General features: G+C 38.5%; 1 protein-coding gene across 4 annotated transcripts in view; it reads right to left on the bottom strand.

Moving 5' to 3' along the window:
* Nucleotides 1-3,346: 3,346 nt before the first annotated feature.
* LOC134754802 (mediator of RNA polymerase II transcription subunit 12-like) overlaps nucleotides 3,347-22,778 on the bottom strand; it is a 142,170-nt gene continuing 122,738 nt past the window's right edge. For 2 of the 4 annotated variants that reach the window (XM_063691170.1, XM_063691173.1), the window contains 13 exons: nucleotides 21,605-21,761; nucleotides 20,947-21,194; nucleotides 18,055-18,331; nucleotides 13,402-13,541; nucleotides 13,204-13,306; nucleotides 12,942-13,043; nucleotides 6,589-6,715; nucleotides 5,517-5,626; nucleotides 5,227-5,327; nucleotides 4,818-5,145; nucleotides 4,438-4,734; nucleotides 4,252-4,329; nucleotides 3,350-3,661 (listed from right to left, as the gene is read on the bottom strand). In XM_063691170.1, coding sequence (XP_063547240.1) covers nucleotides 3,467-3,661; nucleotides 4,252-4,329; nucleotides 4,438-4,734; nucleotides 4,818-5,145; nucleotides 5,227-5,327; nucleotides 5,517-5,626; nucleotides 6,589-6,715; nucleotides 12,942-13,043; nucleotides 13,204-13,306; nucleotides 13,402-13,541; nucleotides 18,055-18,331; nucleotides 20,947-21,194; nucleotides 21,605-21,761 — 2,263 coding nt within the window. In that variant the 3' untranslated portion in view covers nucleotides 3,350-3,466. Of the gene's footprint in view, nucleotides 3,662-4,251; nucleotides 4,330-4,437; nucleotides 4,735-4,817; nucleotides 5,146-5,226; nucleotides 5,328-5,516; nucleotides 5,627-6,588; nucleotides 6,716-12,941; nucleotides 13,044-13,203; nucleotides 13,307-13,401; nucleotides 13,542-18,054; nucleotides 18,332-20,946; nucleotides 21,195-21,604; nucleotides 21,762-22,778 lie in introns of all 4 variants that reach the window. The other 2 variants (XM_063691171.1, XM_063691174.1) reach the window with 2 other exon arrangements.

Raw genomic sequence — 22,778 nt, 5'->3', positions numbered from 1 at the left:
AATTAAATCTCTTTTCATTTTGTATAAGTGGCCAAGTCGCTCAGACGCATCGTTTCCGAGATATAATCGAAAAACCGAAAAATGGAACCTTCGAACCCCCTCTCCCCCCCAGCACCAGGGTTGCGGCCGGGGACTTTAGATATGTTCATCTCCTAACTAGTCCAAACAAAGCTACGAAGTTAAAAGTTGTGTTCCTAGCATTTCCCTCTATATCTTCTTATTGCTTGGCCTAATATACTCGTAGTTTAGTTCAACTAGTTGAACTATACTCATCCTTGTCTTTTGGGTGCTAAGTACTAGTAAGTGTAAGACAAAGATAGTATGATTCTTTCTGTCTATGTTTGAAATGAGACAGTCCTTTGACAAACTATACTAAAACTTAACTAACATAGCGGTTACACTCACGTGTTTTTAGTCACTCGCGCGACATGTTTCGGAGAGCCTAGGTCTCCATTTTCAAGCACTAACAGTGTCTGAGTGAGTAGCGGTCACGACGGATGGGCGTCACGTACTACGGCTATGTTAGTTAAGTTAATATGTCTCACGATAGTTTAAATTCGATTATACTAAAACTGTCTGATCCATTCATAGTTCATATAATAGGTGTCGTTTTCAGACCAACATACACATAGACTAAGCTAAATTATTATAAAACTTAGAAATATTACCGTCAAATGGGGTGAATAGGGACGGCGGGGGGAGTAGGGACAAGAACATAGGGGAATAGTGAATAATTTAAAAGAAAATATGTATCACAAATTGTATCTCGCGATTGAAAATAATAGATTATATCCTTTTGGTAATAGAAACACTGGAAAAGCATTAAAGTCGTGATATATTGACAAACAGTTTAAAATTAAGTCTGTCAACGAATGGTTGATATGAGCTCCAAAACTTATATGGACGCTAAATGGTCAATAGGGACAAGGCTGCCAAAAATAGTTTTTTTAAGAGTTGCTCAAAAAGTGCTACTTTACGTAGCTGTTTAGCGTGCGGAAAGTTGGTTTTCGCGAACTAGTGCTTTTTACTTTCCAACTTTTTTTAATTTATACTTGTTCCAATTCATGACTACTTATTGATGAGTGTTAATATTAGTTTCCTTTAAACGTCGTAATCAACATAAAACCTACTGTTAATGTAAGAATACGAGAAATATACATATTTGATAATTTTGATATTTTATTAATTACCTCTTCATCATTATAACACGTTAATTTTTTAATATTGAATATTGAAAAACCGTTCTTAATAAGTTGTCTGAATGGAACGGAATAGCTATGGAAGGTAGAGGTAGGAATAGCTGCCGAAACGCTTGTCAAAGAGGCGTTTTTTCTAACTGCAAGCTTGTTTTAAGTTTCCAAAGGCAACATTCGATATTAAATATATTGATTTAAACTAACACGATTTTCTCTCATACTTTTAAAACTAACACAGGACTTAATCGCGGACTTACGTTTATTTATGGCCCGACGTTTCGAACGTGACGTTACGTTCGTGGTCACAGGCAGACTGGCGAGGAATTGTATTAACATCTTCTTCACTCGTTTCATATAACCACAATTGTGTTTTAAGGCCTCTCATTATGTATCAGTTGCATAAACTACTATTAATATTTACCTAATCATTTTAAAGTACCTAAGTACAGTCGCCATCAGATATATCGGAGCAGCCAAGGTGCTCAAAAAATCTGAACACGCACTCTAAACTCTTAACGCCTAATGCGGGTTATCGTTTTTGTGCTCACCAGTTGGCGCCACTGTAGATAGGGCCAGAAAAATAGATCTCAAAATTCTTCTATGCTTATTTTTATAAAATCAATACGTTCTAATATACATGGTATTTTAACGTCTAAATGTGCCATTTTTCAACCCTGTTAATTTTGCATATATTTTAGTTGGGACATGTGTTCAGTTATTTGTGAGCGCCTCGGCCGCTCCGATATATCTGATGGCGACTGTACAATAATCTATCTAGACCAGGTACTTACCTGTCAACTTAGTATATTTTTGGCAACCCTGATCACTTTGTACCTTAGTACTATTCACCCCGGATCCAGTATGAATCAAAATGGCCTGTGTTTTTTAAAGGACTATAAAACGAAGTAATTAAGAATAATTTTATTCTAAATCGATTCTCAAACATAAGACAAAAGTATATAAACCTTAATATTAGTGGCCCTCAGGGAAAAATTCCTTTAAAATCTTCAAAGTTTAAAATTGTCCCTATTCAACCCATTTGACGGTATCTATTATGCTATTGGATTGATTTAAATATCGAATTAAAACCGGGCGAGCCACTTGAGACTGATATGAGAGCAATCAGTTCGCGTGCTGTTTACTAAAGAACGTCACGCTGCGAGCTGCGACAGGTATGTACGGCGCTGCTTCGTGTACTTCTGATGTGAATGCGCCCTAAAGCTGGACTTCCGAGCAAAGCGGCTCTGTCGCAACGGTCGCAGCGTCAGAGCCGCTGCGTCAGTCAGTGTCGCACCGGTAACTGACGCAGATTCGCTTACGAGTGGCGCGACTCGCGACAGTCGCGGTTGTTATTCCATACGGTGCTGACGTATATAATATGACGAACCGATGATAATATACATATAATATATAATATGTGTATAATATGATGATGATGATGACTATTTTCGTATGGAGCGAAGCCTACCCGACTCATTTTTCAAAAGTAGAAAAGATGAAGGCACTTATAGCTTCTTGATAAAAACCATTTAAACGAGAGCAATCAAAAACTCAGCTTTTGCCAGTTTAATTAAAAATCAGTTTTATTTTATTTTATCAATGGTACATGAAGAACTTGCGTCAAAAACATCAAAAACTACGTGCGATAGTAGCGACTGCGCGACAGTGCTTGCATTGCGGAAACATCGCACGGCCGCTATCGCCGAGCGATACTGACTGACGCGGCGCGGCGCGGCGCCACTGTCGCCGCGACAGTCAAGCTGCGGTCGGAACTTCATACATTTCCATACTGCATAGTATAGTATCGCTCTGTCGCCGCGTCAGTGTCGCTGCGTTAGTGACGCCGGAGCCGCTTTGCTCGGAAGTCTACCTTTATCTTTATCTCACGGGGACACCACGGCGGCGCAACAAGTCGCCGGGTACCAACGGTGGTGGTTGCGCCGCCGTGGTGTCCCCGTGATATATGCCCCTTAGTGTAACTTTATAACCAGATTCCATTGCTTTATTTCTAGTTAAGAAGCAGTTTTGATTAAATATAACCACTTTTGTAGATCATTCTAAGCACGTTCTTTTGGGTCGCTATTTACGTTACTGATTGTAGTACCACTTTACTAGCGGCTACGAGGTATGTCCTCACGGATATTTTATTTAGTATTCATGTGAACATTTTATCAGGAACAGTAGTAACCCGCGAGATCGAGCGATACTCGATCGGGAATATTGTCGTTATTACTATTATGAGGTGGTGGTGGAGGCTAGTGTCGCGGCAGTCAGTAGGGCGGCTGGTACTGGTTGCGCTGCAGGTGCTGGACGAGCGGGCCCTGCTGCTGCATGGCGAGCATCTGCTGGCGCATGCGCTGCTGCTGCTGCGACATCTGCTGGTACTGTGCCGAGGTCTGCGGCTGCATGCCGCGCGGGTACGGCGGCGCCGGCCCGCCTATGCCGCCCATCGTAACGTTCGGCGCCTGTCGGTCCGACAAATACACCAATATCATTCATATCATACGACTATGACTTTATATCTATTATGAGTGTAGAGCCACCGTATGAACTCGTAAAACATGAGTGAGTAGACATGATCAAGGGTATTGACGCTGACTAAAATTTCGCTTTACGTGACTTTAAAAATTCAATTTTTTTTCTGTTGACTTGTCAAAGAGCTCTTTGACAAGTCAATACAATCTTTTTTACAGTGACATCATACAGTGACATGAAAAATGAAAAATACATAGCAACATTCATAAATACAACAGCCAATGCCTAGCCAATGTTACACAGTTTCTCACAAACGATTTTTTCATTTTCTGTAGACGAAACTTGGAAACCACTAACTTATGATTGTTCCGCATACGAGACAGTTCCTTAAAGGTCTCTATATTCTTATGTGTATACATTATGTTTAGTGAGTCACGAGACGCCATGTTATAAATAGATAAAATGGTCTCTATGTCTGCTGCTTTGCCCCAGGTTTGCCTATGCTATAGTATAGTGTGTATGAATTGAGATATCCGTAAGGTCTGCTGTGGAGTCTAAAGCGATGTAATGGAGAGAGTACCTGCATGTACTGAGGTCGCGCATTTTGCCTCTGCGCTAGGTATTGTGCTTCTTGACTGGATCGGCCTCCCATCATATTCTATGGAAAGAAGTAGAACGTAAGTGGCTAACTACTTTCATTACACACAAATAATGATATCTTAAAAATAATGCTGTATATAAATAAGTAACTATTGAAAGTACACACCTGTTGGAACGTTTGTTGACCAGGGAAGCCACTCATAGTATTGCTGCCTTGCGGTCCCATAGTGTTGCCTTGGTTCGTCATGGAACCCATTCCTCCGCCCTGGCCCATCTGGCCCATTTGCCCCATTGTTTGTCCCATCTGCCCCATGCTCGGGCCCATCTGGCCCATGCCTTGGCCGATCTGGCCCGACTGCCCGACGCCCTGATTCATCTGCCCGACGTTCTGCCCAATGGAGCCAACCCCTTGGTTCATTGTGTTTACTTGCTGCCCCATTTGACTGACGCCTTGCCCCATTCCCTGTAGAATTCAAGTACGTTAAGCATAGTTCGGGTTCGGGGGTAAGAATATAATTTAGGAAGGGAAGTTAGGGCAAGAGGTACCTGATTCATCATCTGTTGCTGGCCACCTTGCATCATCTGCTGGCCGTAGCCTGCGTAGCCCTGTTGCATGCCGCCGTACTGCCCGCCGAACATCTGGCCGCCCATGTTGCCCATTTGCCCGCCTCCCATCTGGCCCGCGCCCATCTGGCTCGCGCCCATCTGGCCGGCGCCCATCTGCCCGGCTCCCATTTGACCGGTACCCATCTGCCCGGCTCCCATTTGACTGGCACCCATCTGCCCGGCTCCCATTTGACCGGCACCCATCTGGACTCCGCCCATTTGGCCCATCGGGCCCATCCCTCCCATTGCACCAATTGTATTCATTTGACTGTAAGTAACAATATGGTTAAATGTAGTATGTACTACACTACGAGTTTCCTATTAAAACAGTAAGGTAAATGTTACTTACTTAGATGGCCCCATTTGCCCCATTTGGTTAGGCTGCATCTGGCGCATGCCCTGCCGCGGGAAAGGCCCTCGCGCATGCGGAGCTCCAGGATAACCGGCCCCCTGCAAACAATGCAACGATACACATCTGTCGTGTTCCGTCCGTGGACACGGTACGGTGGTGCGGTGCGACTATTCATTCATTTTCATTTATTTATTTATTTACAATCATGAATACGCAGCATAATCTGCATAATACTTGATCCTCAAGTATTATGCTGCCCCTAGGGGCGTGGCAAAAAAGATACACACCTGCATCTGCGACATTTGGTTGTAGGGCACGCGCTGGCGCAGCATGTGGCTCAGCGCCTGCTTGGACTGCGTGTTGGCGGGCGGCGCCACGCCGCGTGGATTGGCTCCCACTACGGTTAAGACACGCAAATAAATACATATACGAGTATGTACCAGTATTTACCTATTAGCAATATTAAACGAAAAGGATTCTAATTTTAAATTACTTCCAAAGAACATGTTTGTGGCCCTTGTGAAAAAGGGTACAAGTCTCGCGACGCTTAGGTGTAAAAGGGCAAGTGTTACGTGGAACTGACGCCCTTTTACAACTGCGCTGCCCGAGACTTGTACCCTTTTTCACTAGGGCCACAGATGCTAAACGTTGGATTTGTTTTATTTATATTCAGACGTTGAACTGTTTATAGGAAATATGGTTCTGCTTGTCTTTGTATTACAAGTTACAGGCACTCATGATTTATTAGGGAACTTCAATGTCATATATTATTATATGTCGTATAATAGAAGTTGCATATGTCAGTGGGGTGGGGTTTAGGGTAAAGGGTAGTATGAATTATCTCAGAAGATTTTTTCGGGCCCGGGCCCTAATCTATTAAACAAAAGGTATTGTTTCCTTTATGCAGTGGTTACACTGCTTACTGCTAATAGCTCCGACATAAGTTTGTAGTATTTAGTTTGAAAATATATTATTTTTATAATTTGTATGCTAGTTTTAAGGTATCTCTGTTTATGGGCCACTAGTTGCCTAAAATAAAGATTTCATTTTATAAGTAACGGGAATAAACCCGTTTAAAAAGCAAATTTACCATCCTATTTATATGGTTCAAATTCATGAAACAGCCCATTCGGAGATAACACGTTTTGTAATACCACCCTGACTGTTGTCTGAATGAGCTGTCACATAAATTTGAACCTTAATACTATCACGATAGTTGCTTTGGCCCGTGCTGAAGACCGCTCTTAAAAGAAACAAAGGCTTTTTAAAAAAATTTAGGGCCCGAGCTCTAAAAAAAACCATCTGAGAGAATTCATAGTATATGGGTAGTATATAAAGGTGCGATGTTTGTATTTGTACCTTGTGGGTTGTAGTAATTCTGCGAGTGCGGCGGGAACCACTGCTGCTGCTGCTGCTGCATGAACTGCGGCTGCTGCGCCGGCGCCGGCGCCAGCCCCGCGCCCGCCACGGCGCCCTGCCCGTTCGTCTACGTACAACCAGTACTTTACGTCGCAACTAGCACACCCACACCTAACACTTATCTAAGGGCCAACTCACTCGATTACTACGAAAAACACTTGCTAGGCCGAATACACACTTAGGAACAACATGCCCGTCTCACGAACGAGCGTATATTACTTATTTAAATTGATTTAGATTCAATGTGTCTTTTTTTGCAAATCTCAGAAGAAATCTCTCTGCTAGCACGTAGCATTTTGATCACACGTCTGGAGATCCAATCCGTGAAGAAATCAAATTAATTTAAGACCTCCGGCTGCAATATTATTTTACAAGCCAAATATTGTTGTAACTAAATGAGTGTACGACCTTTACACCTCACAAAAAGCTTAATAAGTGAATGCAACATTTTCAATACTAAGGAACGATAGGGCCAGGTGAGGGGAAAACCGCTTATAAGGATCATTTCAAATTCTCACATTGGTGTAGTCCATTGTCAATAACAAAATACTTCACGTGAGGTGCATATTGTTTTTTTTTTATTATTAGCGCTGATGTGACGTCGGTTTCAGCGCGGTTTTCATGCTCGTATCTGATAATCTATTTGTTAAGTAGTAAAAAAAATTAGCCAACGATGGCGTTTCGGAACGTAATTTCGTCGCGACATTTGTCATATTTCCGTCTACTTAAACACGCTGCTGCGTCGCCTGGCCAATCACAGCAATCACAGCTCGCCGCGGTCAAGAGGACGAAACAAAACGATAGCTCATAATAATTCCTCATGAGTTACAAGAGGTGTTGTTGACCAACCCGCCGGGCCCCGGTGGCCGGGGCGAGTACAAGTATGAAGGTATCGCTCCGCCCGCGTATCTTAGCTGTTTACGAGTAGCTACTTTTGGTTTGTTTACCTATATGATTCTACTAGTTGAAAGTATTATTTTTTTGTCTCGTAGAAAAAGTATTGTATACTTACTTAAGCAACTCAGCAAGCTTCGTTGCTTAAACACGGTACTCGACTGAAAAGCTCTCTATTATATCACGATTTTATAAAATACTATTACACCAGTCAAATCTTACAAAAAAAAAACCTCCTAAAAAAACAATGCGTGATGTAGTTCTGTACTTTTTGTATGTTGTTTAAAGTCCTTGTAGCACAATCGGATTATCACTAACCTCGAAATCTCTTCCAAAGTTATGAAATTTGGTATGTATGATAATTAAAGGTCTCTTTTTCATGTCCACACTAAATATTTGACATTTGGGGACCTCGAGGAATCGCAGCCATCTTGGAAAATGTGCACCATCCTGGAGAAATTTGCGTAAATCTACGTTCTCTGTGAAAATATGGTGTAAGGCAACATTAAAGCTTATTAAATTCTACACGAAAAAGTCCTAGATATCTTTGCGGAAAAATACATCTTGTTATAGAAAATAATTGCTTAATCCAGATTTAGCGCTTATACCGTTTCAGGGGATATTCTCTTAATAGGAAACTTGGAGGAATATGAATTCCACTTTTGTCTATACATTTGTACACGTTACACCCCAGTATCAACATTTTACTCGACTGGGTTTAAATACTGATAATCAGTACATCCTGTAGCTCAGAATACTGGACGGATGTTTCAAACTGACGTATCGGTTGATTCCTCTTCCCCTTTACAACCTGTTTACACTTGTTTTATTATAGAAAAATCAATACAGCCGCCTTGAGAGGACGCTGAATATTAAATCATATTTTTACTTCTAGCGCCTAAACTATTGAGTGGATTACAATAAATAAAGCTAAAACCCTGAAAGTGTTTTATTGCGCATATGTGAGGAGTAAACTGGAGTACGCGTCACAGGTCTGGAACCCCTGCTATAATACTTACGTTGACCGAATTGAACGCGTTCAAAAAAAATTTATAAAATATTTATGCTCTAAACTCCCTATAGTTCATCCAATTATTTAAGTATTTGCAAGAAACACAATCTAGTTCCATTGCAAAAAAGACGTGATATATCTGATATTACCTTTCTCCTAAACATCACCAGTGGTGTAACTGACTGTTCCGAGCTACTTGGTAAACTTTCTTTTAATACCCCCTATCGCTCTAAAAGGTACTATCCCCCATAATCTGTTAAGACTGCATCCTCCAAATATAGACAAAATAGCTTCCTGGTTCGCGCGAGTCGAAGGCTAAATAAGCTATAGAAAGAACTTGACATCGATATGTTCAATTGTAAAGTTCCTAATGTGAGGCATAGTTTGGTTAAGCGGTGTTTTATGTGAGCGACATTTCTATTAATGTATTGTTACTCGTACATGTAAATTTTTTGTTTCGTTTTCACTACGCGAAGAAATACATTAAATTTATCAACTTAGTGTATTAGCGCCTTGTCACTATATATGTATTCTGTAACTTCATTTGAATCTGAGTAATTGTACTTTTGTTTGTTTTCATTTTGAACTCTGAGACCTCTGTTGTTATTAGAATAACTTTAACTATAACTAGAAGCCCCTAGAGGGGCTAATGAACTAAGTGTTCAAAACTTAGGATTATTGTAAGGCTTCTATTGCCATTAATTTTCAATTAGGTATGCTTTTTTTTCTCCTTTTTGTACGCATGTGTGTGTGCGTAAGTGCTAGCATTAGTTTAAAATTGAATACTTTGTAACCTGTGAGTTCTTGTAATTGGCTTCCTGTTTTAATCTTGTTGTTTATTGTAAGTGTATAGATCACCTAAGGATCAAGATTTTTTAATCGCAGTATACACCACTTCTCGGAACTCGAAGCTCGCTGGTTACGAACAAAACAAACGCCTGACGATCGAGCACAGGTGATTTATACGTCTTTTAAAAATATTTAAATTTACGGGAAAATAGGTCCTATAGTTATGATTATTTTTTTATGGGTTCACATAGAGTTTGCTATAATATTATTTTGAGGGCAAAATATAAGTACAATTTGCGATAAAAAAAATATAATGCGACCCTGTTTTCACCGAAAAAATGAAGAAAACTCGGAAGGTATTTTATCAATTTTTTAAAATGAATCTTTGATTTTCAATCATTTCAGCCCCTCGTACAAGATATGGTGAATTGAATTGTAATGATTCATGTACCAAATGATTCTTGTTTACTGCAAAATTGGCAACCTAAACGACACTTCTCACTGCAAATTTTGAAAAATACTCCCAGGAAAACTCATTTATTTTAGGTTTAAAAAGAGAAAATGAAAACTTTAACTATTTCAGCCGCTAGTTTAGGAAATGATTATTTAAGAACGTTAACAGTTTTTGAATAAATACTAATAGTTACGTCGTAATGTTGAATGAAAAAGGACGCATTTTAGAAAATACGCTCGTTTGTAGGAAAGGCCTCTTAAGAGAATATCCCCTGAAAGGGTATAAGCGCTAAATCTGGATTCAGCAATTATTTTCTATACCAAGATATATTTTTTCCGCAAAGATATCTAGACTTTTTTGTGTAGAATTTAATAAGCTTTAAAGTTGCCTTACACTATATTTCCACAGAAAACGTAGATTTAGAGTAAAACGCAAATTTGTCCAGGATGGTATACATTTTCCAAGAAGGATGCGATTCCTCGAGGTCCCCATATGTCAAATAGTGTGGACATGAAAAAGAGACCTTTAATTAACATACATACCAAATTTCATAACTTTGGAAGAGATTTCGAGGTTAGTCCTAATCCGATTGTGCTATTGGAAGAATGAAACTATGTTTTGCAAGCAAAAAAAAAAAGTTGTGCTCCCTGCGTAATTTGCGAAAAAACTGCAAAAACTTTGGACTTTTTCAGTTTTTGCAATTTCATTATAAAACTGTGGGTTTTGGTCAAAACTTGCTGAGTAATATTGAACGTACATTAAATGCTGAACAATTAAGGCCCATTTACAGCGCCGTATGTCAAATAGTTGTTGAGATATGAGGCTTTAAAAAAGGTATTTTTTTCTTTTTAACGCAATTTTTCGTTTTGCCTATATTTAAAGACAAATATCGGCTCAACCGCTCATGCTATGAAATATACTGCAATAAATAAAGTTGTAGCAAGTTTAATTACCTTTCATTTAAGTGCAAGAAGGGGTCAGTAAGTCCTACAGTAATAAAACTGCAAAAACTGAAGTCCGAAATTTTTGCAGTTTTTCGCAAATTATGCAGGGAGCACAACTTTTTTGGCTTGCAATAGTACATTTCGATGCTAGTGCGGAAAGTATGTCATTACTTCACTCGCCTACGGCTCGTGGCAAGACTCGGGACGAGTGAAGGATAACATTTCCGCACGTGTATCGAACGACGTTTTTTAATACAGTTGCGAAAAAATAAGAAAAGCAACAAGTAAGGAATGGAATTCGAAACGTTCGGAACTTTTATATTATTAATTCTGTGACATCATTGACATTGACATTATGAAGAGGTGTTTTTCTTCTAGCTTTTATTCGACTAGAATAGATTTTGTTATTATTATTGAACCCACTTCAAAGAAAGTTTTTTTTTTCAAATGCATGTTCTATAAGACAGAAACAATTGTAAATATTAAGACATTGTACTATTATTACCTAAATATCGTTATTTACGATTATTTGTGTATCGTATATTTATAAAAACAATATCTAATGTTGTCTTTGGAAACTTAAAACATTCTTGCGGTAAGAAAATACGCCTCTTCTTTGACAGGCGTTCCGTTCCATTCAGACAAGTTATTAAGAATGGTTTTTCAACATTAAAAAATAAACGTGTTATAATACTTATAATGATGAAGAGGTAAGTAATAAGATATGAAATATGCATATTTTTCGTATTTTTACATTAACAGTAGGTTTTTATGTTGATTACGACGTTTAAAGGAAACTAATATAAACACTCATCAATAAGTAGTCATGAATTGGAACAAGTAAAAATTTAAAAAAGTTGGAAAAGTAAAAAGCACTAGTTCGCGAAAACCAACTTTCCGCACGCTAAACAGCCACGAAAAGTAGCACTTTTTGAGCAACTGTATTAAAAAACATATTTTCACATTCCTCCAAGGACTGCAAACAACATACAAAAAATACAGAACTACATCATTAAAGATAAAGATTCTTTATTTGCAAGAATACTTAATTCTAAAATACAGATGTTGTTTTGTTAAAATATGGTGTACAGTATTCAGTCGCATAACGACATGCAAATTTTCAAAAAAAAAAATGTTATCTAATAGTATAATTAATAGATTAAAATTCCAATATTAAAATTCATAATAAGTAATTGATTGATTAATTAATAATAAGAACACTTAACTTAAATAAATACATTTTTCAAGCATTAATTCTTAGGTACTACTGCAAATTACATTCCAAATATTCCTTAACGCTATAGAAACAGTGCTCTAACAGAAAACTATTTAGTTTTTTCTTGTATTCCATAGCGTTTAGTTGTTTTATACTGTTGGGCAAATTGTTGTATAGAACTATGCACATATTGTACGCATTCCTCTTATATATATCCAAGTTGTTTGTTTGTTTTTTGATTGTCAGATTTGACCGATGTATATTGTAAAAGACTACAGTTATGATTACGGTTATTAAGAAACCATAATAGTACATTTAATATTCTTTCAAACGACACCTCACACGAACCGATCAGTCCCATAGGACTCAAGATGTGAACAAATATCAATGATGGTCGGCCGCCATCTTTCCCCCCCGTTTTTTCGCAATGGTACGGTACCCTTCGTGCGCGAGTCCGACTCGCACTTGGGCGGTTTTTTTCGACCCCCCCCCCCTTCCATAAACTAAAACAGGTCAATTCGTATTCTAGAGACCACGCTGGATCTGGATGTGATACCAGTTTTAGGTATTTACGAGTAGAAGCGATGTCTACGAAAATCGTGAAGGAGACTTTTGTTTAATCTGCCTATAGACTATTAGAAGTTTATACCAAGTTCGACCGTAGTCTGCGTACTTAACTACCTGCCTGACGATAAAAACGATACACCAGTTTCATAAAAAAAAAACAGGCTGTCATAGCTTACATGATGCGACATTTTTACCAATTGGGGAAAATAAATACAGACACCAGTTTAACATGACATGCTTTAAATGAATTGTTAGAGGATGATAGACAGACGGACGGAGTGAGGGTGTCGTTACATGGGAATGCTTCAATGCAATAACCAATTTGAGCTCGAACACTCAGACCCGGTTTCGCCGAAAGCAAACTTTCAAAAGCAGGTTAAAATGCAACGGCTCTACTGAATTAGAAATATAACTTACCGGTGTAGTAACTTTTGGTTTCTTATTAATAATTTTCTTACTACAAGGTAACTTGCGACCTTTTCCAGAACCAGTTGGACTTGAATCGAAGCTTCCACAGTCCTGTATTCATACAGATTTATGAGACACAAAAAAAGAATGGATTCAAACGGAAATAGAATAACTTAAAGCAGAAAATGAAACTAAACAGACCCGACGCCAAGAAAACAGGGAGAACGGGTAGAGCAAGGAAAATAAACAAACGAACACACGGTCGAATTACCTGTTTACTGTCGTTGTTGTCCAGGTCCTCGGGCGGCAGCGGCAGCGGCTCCAGGTAGTAGCTGAGCGGCTTCACCAGGCTGTGCGTGTGGTACTTCAGCAACCTGACAACAAATATCGGGGTCGTCACACTTGTACCTGTTCCTGTTGCAACAAGAGCATCGTCTCTGACATCGGCGGGCATGCGGCGGGTACGCACCTGTGCGCGTTCTCGTAGGTGAGTGGCTTGCGCTCCACCTTGGTGGCGGCGAACCAGGCCCAGGACAGCGGCGCGGGGTTGCGCCCGCCCTCCACCAGCTCCCAGCCCGACACGCGCTGCTTGTCCGTCAGTCGCAGGCCCTGCCGCCGAAAGAATCACAGTCAAATCGAATTATATTTCTCAAGCTTCATTCTTCAGATATAAAAACCAGGTAGTCCTTTAACCTACTAGGCAACTCATCGCATGTTTAAAGTAGGTAGCAAAAACTTTAACTCAAACAGGTCTATCCCTACTTTTCACCTAGTCTTGATGGGGCGCGCGGCTTGCCGCCATTGCTCATTAGGTTGGTCGTGAACAAACCAAAGGTTTAATTAAGATCGGACAGCGCGCAACGAAACAAAGGGCCCTAAATAATCATATTGTGTTGTGTTAAAGAGACGAGGGAGGCTTTCTCTTTATGTGGTTTTAGATGGCCCAACAGAAGAAACTCAAGCAAAATTGCCGAGTGATAATAGATTCTTCAGATCCTGAAGAAAAATCAGATACTTACTTAAGTGTAACTATTTTAACTATTTTTGTAAAAAACTTACACTTTGTGATCAAATACCTTGCATTTACTTAGTACCGAACGGGCCGTGAGTCCACGACTGGTAACTATAAACCTGGGGGGCGGCCTAGAGCCGTCACGAAGATAGAACTTGCTTGGGGTTGGCCGTGAGTCAACACGATAGCAATGCATAACACAATTTAATAAATCAATAGCGGTTCTCGATCAAAACCACGCACATTTTAAAACACCGAGTTCAAGTTTTTCTATGTGCAATAAAGAATTATCTTTTAAGTTCAAGTTCAAATATACTTTATTCATGTAGGCCTATTTATGTAATCTAGAACCTTACGGGTTTTATTTTGAAAAACATTCGAAGTCTACCCTCGAATAAAAAATATTTCTTTTAAATTTATTCACCAGCGCTCCGCGGTTCAGTTTTGATTTGTGCGTGTCAAGAGACACGTCGGTCTAGCTGCCGAAATGTTCGGCACAAGACTACATTGCCTTTTAAAATAAATCCTTACATATAAAATATATTTGGATTTTTAATATCCAATTATATGTGACAGAACCTAACCCATAGTACGGTACTTTTATCCGCCCAGAGGTTGAATTTGAATAAACACGAGACTACCTCGTAAATTTATAATTGAAACAATACAATAGTACCTATATTGTTTTTATATTACCCACTTAAGTATAACTTGTCTCTAAAAGTGGGAATTGCTAAATTGGTGTACCTACATCACGTCACGTGATGTGAATCTGATCGAAATTCCTAAACTTAAGCTGGATAAAATCTCTTTTACCACAAATGAAATGGAATAAACTAAGTCGTAATACCCTGCACAATGCATATATTTTGGTGACGATTTTTGAATGTTTATATATGCATATAACCATACAAATTATCGGGATACGTACGCCAATATTGTTATGGGATACATAAAAATATAAATATATTTATAATACCGTGATCGCTTAAAGGCATAGGCGATGTCAGTATCTAAGTACCTTGTGTCTGTTTAAAAATATGATTTTACTTTTTTAAGTGATATTGAATAATTAAATAATTTGAATCATCCAATTGTAACAAAGACACCTAACTGAATTGAATTACAGGAAAATGGGTTTATTCATCATTATCTATCTAATAAACCCAATGAAACAATTTGTGAGTACTGAATATGAAAGAAAGAAAGAAAGAAAATAACTTTATGTTGCATGAAATATGGTACAAAAGGTGGTCAGACAATATTATACATAAGTAACACATATTTCACCAGCATCTGGCATGCAAAAAACTAAACTTACAACTGAAGCTAAGAAACAAACGAAAACACGTTTCACGCTTATTTCTTCATAAATACAAGTTCATGCCGAAGCCTGACAAAGTGACCATTAGAGTACCATCTAACTGAGTTAATGATAAAGCGGTTTCGGTACAATTTGGCTAAATACACACACGAATATATTTGTTCGCATCTCTCACAGATATTTAATATTTATTTTTATGGTCGTAAATAATGGGTAACTAGGTAAATACCTATTAACCTGTATCAAAACTACAAAACGATTACCTTCCGATTATCTTTTAAAGGATCACCCTCAGATTATGCACATAAAAATATAAATACATAATTAAGAAGCTAATAGAAACCGTAAAAAATCAATAAATGACGAATGCACCTATGGTTCAACTCTCATGTGTCGGTCGCGATACTCTTTCAGCCATCATCAATACGATGGTACCATGCAATACGTTTTTGCCAAGTTTAAAATATATGTACCTTGATATTATAAGTTTAGTAACTGTAGTTGGTGGGGACCCACCACTTGCAATACCGCTATGTCATTAATATAGCACATTCATGACATAAGTCATGGATTAAAATATTAAGATGAATCCACTTCATATAATATTTGTTTTCTGAACTCTCAATACAACCATAGTAGCAATACAGCAAAGGCAATTTTTTTTTATTATTCCGGCTTTAATGTTTACATTTTATAAATATACAACATTACGTCGCACAGTCTTTCGTTCCTTGCAGAGCGAATACTTGAATGACGGGCATAAGTTTTTAGATTTGATGCTTAATATCTGAATTTCTGTTGATTGATATTCATTTCATTTCATTGATTGCGTGGTTGATTGCTGTGCTGTCCCGTTCGCGCTGCGAGAATAGAAGCCGCTACACCAATATTTGTGAAAATATGGTCAATCGCGCCTTGCGGTCAATAATAGTAATTTATATAAAATAAAAAAGGTTCATATCATTTATATATTCTATTTAAAGGTACTCGTCACATGCAGCCATTTATAAATGTATACTAAATTAATTCCTAATGATGTTTGTTAAACGCTGATTTTACCTACTCAGGTTTAACTGGATATTATTATGCATTTTAATAGCTCGAATATATGTACATTAGGTACGTATATATAATTAAATGATAAATAAATATTCTGTTACCATTAATGGACCTTGGCCCATTCATTATATGTAATATGAGCGCAATAATAAACATTTGAGTTTGAGTAAATTACAATCTTATTTGAAAGATTACTTCGAAAGCTGAGTAGACTGCTAGTCTTATAAATTATTTTTGTTTAGAATACCTTTGGTGATGCCACACATATGACATGCTTTATGCTTAATGACTGAACAGAAAGCATAATTTATGCACGTTCATATATTTTTTAGATTTCAGGAACGTGGTGGATTTTTTAATTTGATAAAAATCAAAATATAATTCTTCTTGGGTAAATCAAAGGACTTAAAAACGACGTTAGACATGTTTCGAGCAAATACATGTTTTTTGTTAAGTTGAAGCTCTCGGAAACGCGCTAGGCCGCGTGAGTCTTTGTCCATTGCACGCCGTGTCACTATTCGTTGATCAGGAGCTGCTGTAAGCCGATTTGCGCGTGCACACGCCTAATAACTGAATTTTCTCATTGTCGTCGTCTGCTCAGAGATCATCGTAAACAGGATGAGTCGTCGTGAGACAGACATCACACGGCCTACGCGTCATAAGCGTCAAGACGCGGGGAAAGACATCACAGCCACAGCGTATCCCACCCTGTATGGAGGTAACGCTGGGTTGTATCGTTAGCCTAAATTACGTCTTATCTTCGTAGATAATTACACTTAGACGAGCCTGAATCTTGTCATCAATAGTGTACTGTTCTGAGCCTTCAAAAATTCCGTATCGCGGACAAGCACTGCTAGTGAATTTTAATACATTTCACAAAAGGACATATGTCTTATGAGTTTACTCGTATTAAACTTTTTTAGCTCGAATTAAACTTAATGCAAAGTTGACCACAAATTGTATGGAATCTTAGTCAATTAGGTTTTATGAAGAACAAATTAGATTTTGTTTAAATATCCTAATACGTAAAAGTATATATATATATATACAACCTGGCTATACCTAATATATATGTATACCTTTTTGAACCTGCATTGCTAAACTTTCCCGTGCTTCTTAACAATGCCTTATAACTCAATTGGAACAGTAAACTTGTGTATAACATACACATATGTACATGGTAGATAATTATTCCTACAAATATGTTTTCAGAAATAAATATGCTATGATAATATTGACAATGGGAAAGAATGCAGCAAAACTTTCAACTCTTAACATCTACCTGGTTTTTATATCTGAAGAATGAAGCTTGAGAAATATAATACATGATCAAACGAACTTCAAAGTGAAGTTCGATCAGTATTATATGAGTAAGCTTCATTCGAAGATATAACTACCCTCCCTCCCCTATACCCGGAAAGAAAGTTTTGCTTTAGAAAGTAAAGTCTCTAAAAATAATGAGCAATGGCGGCAAGCCGCGCGCCCCATCAAGACTAGGTGAAAAGTAGGGATAGACCTGTTTGAGTTAAAGTTTTTGCTACCTACTTTAAACATGCGATGAGTTGCCTAGTAGGTTAAAGGACTACCTGGTTTTTATATCTTCGAATGAAGCTTACTCATATAATACTGATCGAACTTCACTTTGAAGTTCGTTTGATCATGTATAATATATCATAGCATATCCATTGGTTTTTCCTGCGCGTCAAACAAAACAAAAGGAAAGTTACCTGTTTGTTATCGTTATCAAAGCCGGTAATCTTATTGCCCTTCTGATCGATGACGAGGCCGAGCGGCTCGCACGCGATGACCTCGACGATGGTGTTCTTGGAGAGCGGCAGCAGCTGGCGAACGCTCTGCACGGCGCCGCCGTGACGGTCGCCGATCTCCTTCTTCAGCTTCTTCATCAGGTTCTGGTAGTGCTTGCGGTTATTGTCGTCGCAGCCCTCCGCCAGCGTCGAGTGGATCAGCGTCGCCAGCATGTCGATCAGAGTCGTGAATAGATCGCTGTCACACATTACAATAACGATTACTTCTTTGCATATTAAACGTTTAATTGGGGGAGGGGAGTTTGAAGGTCCTATTTTTCGCTTATATCTCGAAAAACTATGCGTCCTAGCGACATGATCATTTAAACAAAATGAAAGCTGATTAATTTTGCTACAAGTTAATTACTCAGTCAAGTTGTTCGACATCTTGTATAGTTTTGGAGAAATCCGCTCTTGAAAGTCGGTATTTTTGCATTAAATTTCCTTCAATAATATTCACGGTGCTCACAATAAACCTAAAAGATAAGAAGATTTTAACAGCGTATTCCTGATCATATTTAAAGACTAAAATGTCCTATAAACCTTTTTTATATTAATCTAATTTGAATAGTTAAAACAGTATTGTGTGTTTCATCTGTCATACTCGTACTGCCGGCCGGCCCTCGCTGCGCGGCCGGGGCGAGCGAGGGCCGGCTGGGCCGCGCGCCGCGCACTGCGCAAGTGCGCAGGCGGTCGGGCGCGCCGGTGCCCGCCAGTCTGACCAATTAAAGAAGGCTCCCTTTCCATGCATATTATTAGCAATCAGTTACCTTCTTAACTCAGTCGGATAATATAATGAAAAATCACGAGTGGAATAGTACACAGAAAGAGCACGCGTGTTTAATATCTAGGATTATGAGCCAAAAATCGGTGGAATAAAAACGTCGTTTTGAGCAAGTGCGTTGAAAAATACTATATAGCAACTATATATACATAAACGCAATATTTCACAGACAAAAACGCAATTTTCTTGTTTTGTCTATACATTCAAAATGGGCTCTCAGTGACCTTGACGTCACGTTCACTTATCGTTTTGTTAGGAGCGTTTCGCGAGTGAAGTACGACTGTCGGACTTTGACTATCATTTCTGACTTTTGTATTGCTTTAATGCAATGGGTCCCATATAGACATTTGATCCTGAAAATAAACCTGATCGATTGATACCATTAATGAAAATTTGTCATCTAGCCTATTGTACTTTGCGTTGGGATAAAAGGTAAATCGTATTTTTGAAACATTAATTTAAACTTTCACGATTTTTACTCATTATTATTCACAAAACATTGAAATCAAAAACATAGAAATTTCAATCGAGATGAAGGTTTTAAGATCTCATCCACATGGAACCCAGTCATTAGTAAGTGTAAGCGAAAACAAATATCGAAAGTTGAAAAATCGAATATTGTGAGTGTTGTGTGTCGACCCGGTGACATCCCTAGTGCGCAAAACGTTCAAGTTAATAAACAAGAATAATCTTTTACGCGATTAAGTCCCGTATTTTTGAAGTACACTGTCTCTGTATTTTTTACACGCTGGTAAGATTGTACTAACCATGATGATACAATAGTAGATTGTGTCACAAGGGAGCAAAATGACATATTTACGGCGAGGGCGTACAATTGAATCCTAAACGAAGCAAAGGATTCTATAATAGAATCCTGAGCGTAGCGAGGGATTCTAACATAGAATCCTGAGCGTAGTGAGGGATTCAAGTGTTAACGCCCAAGGTGAAAATAATTTTGCTACCATGTGACACATACTGCTTTTCACATCACCTATGAGGAAATTACATACTAACATATATTAGGTTTCAAAACATTATTATTTAAAGCAAAGATCGATACGGACAAAGTGCCAAAAATATGTGTACACGACCTTAGTATAGGTACATACTTCTGGCACTTTGTCCGTATCGATATTTTCAGACGTGACTGTAGTGACAAATTAAAAGTACCTACAGCTCACAATTATGTACCTAATATCTTTTCAAAACCAGCAGCAAACAACTAAAATGATACAATGAAAATCAAGTACATTATTTTTGTTCATTTTTCTGATAACAAATTAGCTCTTACCCCACAACCAAACCTTTGGAAGAACACTATGAAGACTGATATCACTTATATTTATTATTATTAGTGTCGTTACCGGGATGCTGCCTAAAACATCTGACGCAGATGAAAAGGCCTAGTATTATTGATTTAAACTAAGTATTTACAAATTTATACATAATACAGAACCGCATAATGCTTTGTGAAATATTTGTACAAATTTTTTAAATTGCATAGACAGCGTTTAAGGAGACCTAAAATGTCAAAATAAAAATTAAATTATTAAACTAAAGTTTTTTTACGTTTCTTTGTAAATATTACTCTAATTAATTAATTTACTTAATTTAAATATGATATTAATTAATTTAAAATACGTTAATTACATTTATTGTTTACAATTACAACAAAATATTATTTAAGTTAGAAAAATTGTATGCACGTAATCGATTATAAAGAAATTGTAATCGATTATATGCATACTAATTTCATATGTCTTTGTGTCAATATTTCATACTGGCAACAAAATGTCCTTGAACAGAAAAGTGCCACTTTGATCCCTCCTAGCAGGGAAGAAAAGTTCCCTTTTCGAATAGGTGGTGTGAAAATGTACTTTCAACAAACTATATTTCGACGAACCAAGCTTCAGGCACTCTACCAGGCAGCGGGTAGTGTGTTATTAACGTTTCAGGCGCGATATAGGTACCGCTCTTGGGCCGGTGCCGGTCCCGCAACTCCCGCAGGGCAGCGTGTTCGTTGTAGTCACCTGTTGTTGTAGGCGTCGACCAGCTGGTTGGTGAGCAGCTGCGCCAGCAGCACGGCCCAGTCGGATGTGAGCTGGTAGGAGCGGCGCACGGCGTCGAACATGCCGCCGGCGAGCGAGAAGCGCAGCTGCAGCGCCTCGGGCGCCGCCTCCTCCTGCCACGCGTCGCCGCACGCCGCGCCGCGCTCGTGCTCGCGCGCGTGTGTCAGGTAGTGCTGCAGTTGTGCGTGGATGGAGCTTAGCAAGCTCTCCTAACATATAAATAAATAAATAAATCAAATATATAACAATACTCATATGTACACCGTACACAAGATACAGGCCGATTAATAAGAGCTGGCACATGTACTCAGATCAGTAGATATTTTAGGGAGAAGCAGCGCCACAGTACTTATGAATTATATTACTGTAAAGTAAAAACATTGAATTACCCATTTTGTAAAAAATTCTGCAACTGAAATTGGGTCGATTATCGGATGTTAAAACCAAACAGGAAAAAAAAAAACAACGCTGAAATGTTATTAGAACATTAATGTTGTTTTCCCTCCTGACGGATTGCCTACCGTCCGTTGGTACTTAATTTTTGTGTGACTTCAGTCGGCACTCGGCAGCTGGTGCCGCTCCCGTCGCCGTTGCCGTGTTGTCAGGGGAGTGGACGTACCTTTTGATCGTCCTGGTGGCGCAGGCAGGTGAGCACTAGCGATAGCAGCGGCTCGTTGGCGAGCCGCACTGCGCTGCCAGTGCGGCACGAGCAGCTAGTGCCGGCGCAGCTGGTGCCGCTCACGCCGCGCTTACCACCGCTGTTGCTGCTTGACGACCTGACAACACAATTTCATCGCGTTACAACAAACTACCTATACTTTCTACTTAAAATATCAACCATTTGTATGTATGTATGTATAAACTCTTTATTGTACAAAACACAAAACATAAATATGGCACAGAAATAGGCAGTACAAAGGCGAACTTATCCCTTTAAGGGATTTCTTCCAGTTAACCTTTGAGTAGATGAGAATTGATGAAGAACGGTAGTAGACAAATATAGCACTGCGTACAATAGACTAGAGGAAAGTCAATAAATTTATAAAAGAGGGCGAAAATAAATAAAATAAGTAAAAAATTAGAAGTAACAGTATAACAAATATATATAGGTACACGGTGTTACTTGAGCCACTGAAAACCTGAGACACCCTAACAGATTTTATTTTATTTTAAACTCATCTTGAGTATTTATTCTTTAATCCGATGAATATTTAAAAAATATTCGTTGTTTAGTTTTCTTAACAATTCTATTCGACTGGTACACAAGATACTTCGTCGTTTTAGTGACGTCAAACAATTGCTAGTTACCATCGTAAACGCTGTTAACTGACCATTTGCATACCTTACTGCAACGAGATAAGGTTTACCAATGGCCAGTTAAGGGTGTTACTTATTGACAAATAACGTGTCAAATGCTAGTTATTGATATTGTTGCATTACAAACTTGTAGACTGAGCACGTAAAAACAAATATAATAATACCTGCATTAAAATATAGCGCAATCGATTCTCCTATCGATTCTGAACAAACTGTTTTTAGGTTTTCAGTGGGTCATGAAACACCGTGTATCTAGACACGCGGTAGCGTGTCCAGCCAAGTTCTAAAAAAAAAGGAACTGGCGACCTAGCAACCGTGTGTAATATTACACGAACCATTTCGAGCTACTTTTGACCCCTTCACAACTTGAAATCTGTTTAACCTGCACATATGAAATTTGGCATATTTATTCAAGCCCCTTAGCTTGTCCAGAATACAAAATTTCATCAACGTAGCTCAAACAGTTATTGAAAAAT

This window comes from Cydia strobilella, chromosome Z, assembly GCF_947568885.1.
Source record: "Cydia strobilella chromosome Z, ilCydStro3.1, whole genome shotgun sequence".
NCBI classification, from domain to species: domain Eukaryota; kingdom Metazoa; phylum Arthropoda; class Insecta; order Lepidoptera; family Tortricidae; genus Cydia; species Cydia strobilella.
The sequence above is the reverse complement of the archived record's forward strand: the minus strand, read 5'-3'. Positions and strand labels throughout refer to the sequence as shown.